The sequence below is a fragment of the Corvus brachyrhynchos genome, unplaced genomic scaffold (genome assembly GCF_000691975.1).
Source record: "Corvus brachyrhynchos isolate BGI_N302 unplaced genomic scaffold, ASM69197v1 scaffold61, whole genome shotgun sequence".
Lineage (NCBI taxonomy): Eukaryota > Metazoa > Chordata > Aves > Passeriformes > Corvidae > Corvus > Corvus brachyrhynchos.
This window is the reverse complement of record NW_008236478.1, coordinates 5,184,507-5,192,782: the sequence shown is the minus strand read 5'-3', so window position 1 is coordinate 5,192,782 and position 8,276 is coordinate 5,184,507. Positions and strand designations below refer to the sequence as shown.

Here is an 8,276-nt window from a genome sequence, read left to right as displayed (position 1 = left end):
TTGATTTTCCTGAGCAATGATTTCTTCTGCAAGAAAATGAGCTGTCTGCATGTTCACTCCCTCTCCTATCCCACGGCCTTCTGATGGAAAACATCACACTTCACCCATTTTCTTTCCTCTTCTGGCCTTCAAAAGCTTAGTATTAATTCCATAAAATAAAATTCAGAGATCTGAAATCTGGAAGGCATTTGTGGTCCTTGTCACCCACTTCTGCACTGTTAAAGATGTAAATTACTCCCTTTCACACATTCTTAATTGATACTGTTTATAATTTACACGTACTAATGAGCACATGTTGACCTCCTTAGTAACTCATTAAAACCCACAAATTACCCTTTACAAACTGCAGTGTCAATAAACATGTCTGAAATTTAAAAATAACAGATTTTGCTTCAGTGTTGAACTTCAGTTAATGGATAATTTGGTAAGTGAAAAAGGTGTTCTATCTGCTAGATCACAGAAAGCTTGGAGCAACGGGAATTTAAATGTACATAGAGAATTCTTAGCGTCAAAGGTTCCCTTTGCAGGGAAGAAATTAAAGTTATTAAATATCACTGTCAAAGTATTGTCATGTACAGCATAATTATAAAAATAAACTTTTTTTTCAGTTCGACAGAAATAGATGATATGCTCAGAAAATCTACAAATTTGCTGCTTACAAGAACTCTAAGTAGTTGTTTACAGAACCTAATTAAAAAACCTCATATAGGTTTAACAGAGGTAAGTTTTAAAACATATTCAAAACGATGGGTTTTAAAACAATCCATGCTAAAACTATTTTTCTAAATGTAGATACACAGATATTGACACCACAGTATGAGAAAATCAAGTAATGTTTACTTTAAAATGAAAAATTAAGAGAAGTATAAAAAAGCATCAATATCTGTTACATAAATAAGAGCAATACAGTGTTGGGTCTAGTTGGGCCCAGAGAGGCCTCATGAGAGAGACGTGACAATGAAAGAGTTTTGTGTTTTGTGTGATGAACAGAGAGTTGCAAGAAATAAGCCAAAGACTCTTACATTTTTGTTTATATGCAGAGTATGATTTGTGTGTTCTGTCTAGCAGTTAGTAGCACTAATGTTGAGTTTCTCTTTCTTCCTATAAAAAATAGAGTGGAGTAGGATATAATATATACTTGAATGCATCATTCTGTAGACGATGTTGTGGCTTTTTTAATAGCAGTAAATTAAAAAAATTCAAATGGCACAAATTAGTGATTTTATTTTAGCAATATATTTTCCTTTTTTTAATTCTAAACTATCCGTTGGATTTATTTCTCTGGGTAGGTGTCTGCAGTCTTTATTTTTGAAAGCAAACTTGAAAATTAACAGGAAATAGGTGGTAACCTGAAATACTGAAATGAATTTCTAGTACCATTGTTCCTGGAAGAAGTAACCATTTACAAAATCAAATGACAATGAGTGATATAAAAAGGTTTTTACAAGAATTTTTTGTCCCTTGTAGCTTGTTCAAATCATCATAAACACAACACACTTGGAGCAAGCCTGTAAATACCTTGAGGATTTTATATCTAACATTACAAATATTTCACAATTGACTGTTCACACTGCAAGACTTTATGGACTTTCTACATTTAAGGTATCGTATATCTCATCCATTATATGACTTTGTCTGAAAAGTTATGTAAATGATGAAGCATTTTAAAACAAAAAGGGTGAGAGCAAAGCTGCATGTCTTCTCTTTTTTGTCTCTCAAATTATTCTGAACTCTAAAGCTTGTAAAGTTGTAACACTGAGCAGATAAACAGTGGGTTTTTATGTTATTAGTATGACCTGGAATATGTCAGGATGTGAGAAGCCTCAGTATTGTCTTTCAAATGCATTTTTTAGTAAGTTGTGAAATGACAATCTAAGCTTAACTTCACCAGAAGCTTTTAATAGATTAAGCTCCAGTTTGTGTAACATCTCCCTTTTTTCTGAATGGAATCAAGCAAAACAGCTAGCTTAATCTAAAATGTTTGTATCTATTTGTTTTTATTCTACGGTAGAAATGTTTTCTGATGTATTTTCAAAGGGTGTAAAGGTGTTAGTATAAAAGAAGTATTAACAACTAGTGCTTCAACTAAAAGTATTCTGTGATATTTTTAGAATTTAAAAAGTAAAACAAAAATAAAATCATCAAGGATTCTACAGCAGCTGCAACTTGAAGTTTAGGTGTTTGGTGTTTTTTTCCGTGCACACTGAAACAAAGGAGAGTGATTTCTTGTATTTATGGGATAAAGAGGATTAATCCTATTGAGAGAGTTCTGTTTTCTGCAATTCATTTTCTCTCTTGATGCAATATGTAGCCTACCCTACTGTAATATACCCTCCGGCATAGATGTTAAAAGGTGGGTGAGGTGGAATAAGATATCATCATTGCAAGACACTTCTTATTTCCAGTTGATTGCTAACAATTCTCCCATTAGCTGTTGCTTGTTTTGCTAAGGATTTAGTGCATGAGGCAGGACAGAAAGGTTGTGGCCTAGCAACTGAACTTGGTTACCACTGCGCTAGCAGCAGTTTTACTAATTTTGGTCTAGGCTGCCTAGTTTGCTTGTTGTGTACCAATAGTGCATGTGTGTCTTGCAATTTGTGTATCTATAGCTATTTTCATGTAAGGGCAGTTTATTATCTTTTTACCATTCAAAAACACTTAATACAGCCATAGTCTTTGATTTTGTTAAGAGGTGAGATGTTCTTTATCCTTGAGTTTCATTTAATACGTGCATTTTCAAGTTGCATTACTTTTTTTGTAGATTGCTTATGCTGTAAGTTATGTTTAACACTCCTGCCAGCTAAGTTTTGTTGGAGGGATTCACACAATAGTTTGTCTGTGCTTAGTGAGTTTAGCGTGTATGCACTTCGGAAAAATATGGGCTAAACTCTGACAAACATAACGGGTTTTTTGTGTGTGTGGCTTCTCTCCTGTCTACTTGCCTGGAGAACTTGTTAGCACAACGTTCTCAAATTATAGTCGAAAATTCTTTTCTTGTTAATCCCTCTTTTTTTCCCCTCTCCATTGTAATGAAAAACTGCTCACAGTTCCCCAACTGGGCCCTCACAGAGTTTGGTATGTTCTACTGTTATTAAATTCATCTCCTGGTGGCAAATTGTGTCACCTCCATTCTTTCAGAGTGGTCAAAAATCTCCTTTTATTAACAGCATTGATCACGTTTACATTCCATGAGATGAGCTTTTAAGTACATCTACGCTGTAATTTTTTAATGCAAGACAAAACTAGAAGGACTAGTGCTGCCACTGCCACTTAATTATTTTAGCTGTTAAAGGTGATACAACCACTCCATGAATGACTTAGTGTTTAAAAAAAAAAAATCCTAACACAAACAAAAAAAAAATTGAAGCAATTTTGCTAAACCTAGGTGGATATATTTGCAAGTCCCATCATTATGCATTGTTGCAACTGAGGTTTCATTGTTAATTAGAAACTTTAAATATAGACTAGACTTTAATTGAAACTTCCTTAGTCATGGCCATCTACAAAACTGTGGCTATCCGCATACCCCTTTGACATCGTGAAAGGTTGCCAGATTCTTGCATGTTGGATTTGGAGAGCTGTTCAGTGGAGGCTTTCTCAAGTTGGTTTGGCAGTAAAAATGCTAATTTTAGGGAATCATACTTTGATACATATTTATGGCAGGGCCACATACTTTCTTGCTTACTCCTGAAGTGCCTCTCAGCCTTGGGCCTCATTGAAGACTAAATTTGGCACACTCAATGTAAGGACGCCTTTAAGCTCAGATAAATGTGAATATTTTTATTTTTTCTTTTTGCTTTTCTTATTTACGCTTTTGTCAAATGCCAAGTTTTTTGGATTGCTTTCTTTCAGAGGAAAGTAGTGATGGGAGTTTCATCTGCTTTTTTGTTGCTTCAGTATATGCAGGCTGTTTTTACCCTCTGAAATCCTTAAGCAACTGATCCCTTTGGTTTAAATCAAATGTCTTACTTGAATTATTTCTCAATATCAGGGAAGAAAATTTTATGTTGAGCCCAAATTAGAAAGATACCCAATATCTCTAAACTGCAGACTGGCAAAAGCACAACTTTCCAGCCACACACACAAGCATCTGCCCATGGATCCTGTTGCATCACTGAGATGTCCCCTGTACAAAGGAGACAGAGAGACAGCGTTGTAAACTCAGTTCACAGTAAATGCGGGACCTTGCTGTTCCAAAAAGTAGAATCCAGGGTGTGGGAGAACAAAAGTAGGAGGAAGGAGGGGAGTGCTCTGCATCGTGTGGTGTATGATGATCAGGATATTTAAAGGAGGATGAAAAATTATGAGTGTTCTTCAGATGTGCAGCTTTAAGACATTAATTATGTAAAAATAATATGATTTCTTTACCTCTGTCCATAAAAGACAAAATTATTAGGTTCTTTTATTATTTTCTTTGTAAAAGAAAAATAAACTTTGTGTCAAGGTTGATACATTTGTAAGGCTGAATTAAAGGTGGTTGTTGTGAAGAAAGTAAACAAATTGCTTTGTTTCCAAATTAAAATTAACTTAATTTTTCTGAAAACTTCGATTATTCTGTAGGCATATCATGTTATAAACACTCATAGTATGTATTATGGGAGTATTTAAAAAACCACAGCCTCAGATGTAAGACACATTAAAATACCAATTTAAATAAAATATTTTTTAATCTAAGAAAAAACAAATGATTTCAGTTTTGTTGATGGATATAATCTTATCTGAATTCAGTAATATTTTAGAATACTGACAAGCATTGCACACAATTTTTTTTTTCAGGATGCAAGGCATGCTGCAGAAGGAGAAATATATACAAAACTTAACCAAAAAATAGATGAATTTATTCAGATTGCTGATTATGATTGGACAATGTCTGAATCAGATGGACGAGCCAGTGGATACTTAATGGACCTAATTAACTTTTTAAGAAGCACGTTTCAAGTTTTTACTCATTTACCTGTAAGTGTTCAAAATCAAGTTTAATTTCAAACTATTTGAACATCATTTTATTTTAAAACAGTAAGGTTTTAACAAAAGATGTGGTTTTTGAATTGTGCACATGCTGACAGATGTATTTTTAAGATTTTCTCAGCACAGAAATGCTGTCAAATATGTTTCAGGATGTTGATAAAGCTTACCCATCAGAATACTTAGAAAATACTTTCAAATACTTTAGTCTAAATATTGTTACCAACAACTAATTTACAAATAGTGTAAGAACTTGTGCAGTTTTCTAAAGCCTTTTTGGTTAACCATCTTGGTTTTGTGTACACATGCATTGGTTCAAACAATGCAGAATTGGTGCAAGTCCTGCATTTGTGCATAAGGTTATGGAGGTCTTGTATTCTCCAAGGTTTTTAGCTAAATAGTTTTGATCAGTTATTTGATTCTAGTTAACAGAGCTTTATTGAAATGAATCCATGTTCATATTCAAATATATCCTGTGTCATTTTGTCCCAGGAAAAAGGGTACTGTTGACCTGTCTTATGTATGAATTGTTACATTCTGTTGTCTGATTTCCCCTTGCTTTCAGATGAAAAAGACTATTTCTAGTTATGCTTATCATCATAATGGTTTATAGCTTTATAGGTCTGGAGTAACTTCAGTAAGTAATTCAAGCTACATCTGCTTTTTTATCAGCTTGTCCTTGATTGTTACAGTCACACTGATGTCTCACCTGCAGTGCTTATAAAGAATAAGTCCTCAATGCATAGGACGTTTCAAGGCTTCAGACTGGAAGTAAAAGATAATTCTTTATGTGCACAGCAAGATGTTGAAGTTGCTGGCATAGCAGGCTTATCTCATCTTCCAGGTTTTGCACAAAGAGACTGTGATTCTTCAGTCTCCTGTTCTTTTAACTGACTCAAAGACAAAGCCCTCTCAAAATGTATCATGTGATATTGATGTGAATGTGTCATGTGAGGCATATGCTTCTGTGCCAAATAAGTGGAGCATTTTTTGATAAAGAATAGCAAGTCTGTTAGATAGTGTAATTCACTGTAACTTAGTATACAAAGCAGTGTGAGCAAACGGCGCTGCTCCTCATATGCATATGGCAGTTAAGGGACGTGAAATTTGTAGAGCAGGGTGTACAGAAGTCTGTCGTGAATGTATGTTGCTAAAAAGGTGCTCAGAAATGAGCCACAGACAAAACGAAGTAATCTGTTAAGAGGAATGCAAAGAAGCAGCTGTGGCATTAGGACTTAGGGAGTGTGGAAGGAATAGAATTACGTGCCTGGGGGTACAAGTCAGCCTTTGGAGAAAGCCAGTTTCTGTGGAGAGGTTATTCTGTAATTTCAAACTCTGGTCAGGTAACAGGCAGGATGTAGAATTGTGTGGACAAGCAGTCTGCTCTGGCAAGAGGTTTCTTGTAATTTTTACTTACCCTGCATCTTTCTCCCTATCCTGTCTTGGCCAATTGTAGAAACAGTTGTGTGAATGTTGTGTGTGAGCTGTGGAGTTTCTATGAAAATGTGTACACAGTTTCACTATGTTAGATTTGTACTAGTAAGTTACTTTCTTTAAGAGAGAATTTATAGTAAAAGTATTTTCTAAGATTAGCCCAGAACTAGGTTCTATAACTCACTAAAATAGTAAGTGCTTCAGAGTGATAAACTAAGCTAGATTTTCACATGCTATAATTAAGGTTTGGAATAGTTTTAGAATTAGTTTTCATTAGTTAATTATTCCATTAATGTCACAGTGTCATTTCCATAATAATTTTTGCATGGCTGGCAGAAACATTCCACTGCTCAAAATAGTTTATCAGAACCTTTTCTATAATTAGAAATCAAAGAACAACAGTCCTAGAACACTGGCCATAGTTCTAGTAAGAAAAAGAGTGGGACAAGTAGAGAGGTCTCTTCTACCTTAGCATACCCAATTGTGTTAGAGGGCATTGGGCTAGGGCTGGGGACACTAGCTGGCCACACTAGTTCTTTGTTGTTACACTCCAGGATCACTGACTTTCTCTTTGGTATTGTTTCAAACTCTAGTCTGCCTGTAGAAGTGTTATAATATGTTCTTTAACAATTTTTTTTTGTTGCAGTCATTGGGTTCCTGTCATGAGAATCTTGTTTTATTTTTGCTGTATGTATAAGCTGTGTAAATGCACAGGGATGTGTCTCCCTTTGTGCTTTCATGTGAGGCTGTACTGATGTATTTCTGTACCAATGTAGACTAACTTTTCAAAAATGCATCTGATGTTGTATATCTGTTTCATGCAATTTGTATTACTTTTATTGGAGTATGAGAGCTCTAAATCAGGTAGACCATGATCTCAACTGTACAGAATCTGCACACAAAGTGATGCAAGTTAGTTGGGGTCTGATATCTCTGTTGAGTCATTGGAAATGTCTTGTGTCTCCAAAGCTTCTTTTCTCTCTCAAGTTCTGCATCTTAATTTTCCTCCCTGTTTGTTTACTGTACTTAAGAAGCAATTTTGGAGAAGAAAACAGCTTTCTTCCACCCTACAGTTATATTGCCATAAGTTTTATGTTAAAATTTATTAATGAGTCGTGTTATATTTAGATTCTTACTATCCTGAGTCATTCTAAGTCTTGCTTGAACAAAGTATGTTAATAACATACAGATAGCCTCTGTAAGCAGTAATGGTAAACATGGCATTTGTTTTTTAACCTAAGAGTTTTGGAGAATACTCTTTGTAATGAAAAGTTTTTGGAAAGGCATTTCAATGGACATTCTCTCATTTGAAGTTTGCTACTTTGATATTTTGGCATATGGTTCCTTATTACAGAAAAACATATTATTGCCAGATTAGTATTATTTAAGTTATAATCTCTTTGTAACACCTCAACAAAATACTGTATAAGTTCAGAGGTTTTAAAAAAAATATTATTATGTAGCTATAATTGCTCTTTTTGTAAGCTTTTCCTTATCTTTTATTGCTACCAATTTTTTATTCTTTTTTTTTTTTTTTGAAGTTGACAGTACATCTTAATTTTTTTGTTTTGATTGCCTTACTGGTTTCCTTCTCAGAATAACAACAATGACCATGCAGCTATGTCGGTAAGTAGATGCAAGATGAAGAAAAAGCATGTGAGCAGAAAAACTATGAACTGCCTGCAGGCTTATTGCTTCGATTTTTAATCATTTAATAAAAAGAGCCTTTCTGTTTTGCTGATAACTTGCTGTGTACCTTGTGTGGATGCATGCAGGGATCAGGTTAATGACTAACATTGGGCTTTCATACACTGGCACAGACAGCAGGAGTCCTAAAAACCTTGCAGAAGGTTGATGGGATGTGCCTTGCATCCCAA

The 8,276-nt window shown here is 34.6% G+C and overlaps 1 protein-coding gene across 5 annotated transcripts in view; it reads left to right on the top strand.

Annotated features, from left to right (window-relative positions):
• The window catches only part of EXOC6 (exocyst complex component 6), an 86,948-nt gene that overhangs the window by 41,423 nt on the left and 37,249 nt on the right, over positions 1-8,276 (top strand). For 2 of the 5 annotated variants that reach the window (XM_008643804.1, XM_017726055.1), the window contains exons 16-19: positions 609-720; positions 1,468-1,602; positions 4,777-4,956; positions 7,996-8,025. In XM_008643804.1, coding sequence (XP_008642026.1) covers positions 609-720; positions 1,468-1,602; positions 4,777-4,956; positions 7,996-8,025 — 457 coding nt within the window. Of the gene's footprint in view, positions 1-608; positions 721-1,467; positions 1,603-4,776; positions 4,957-7,940; positions 8,030-8,276 lie in introns of those variants that run through there. The other 3 variants (XM_017726057.1, XM_017726056.1, XM_017726058.1) reach the window with 2 other exon arrangements.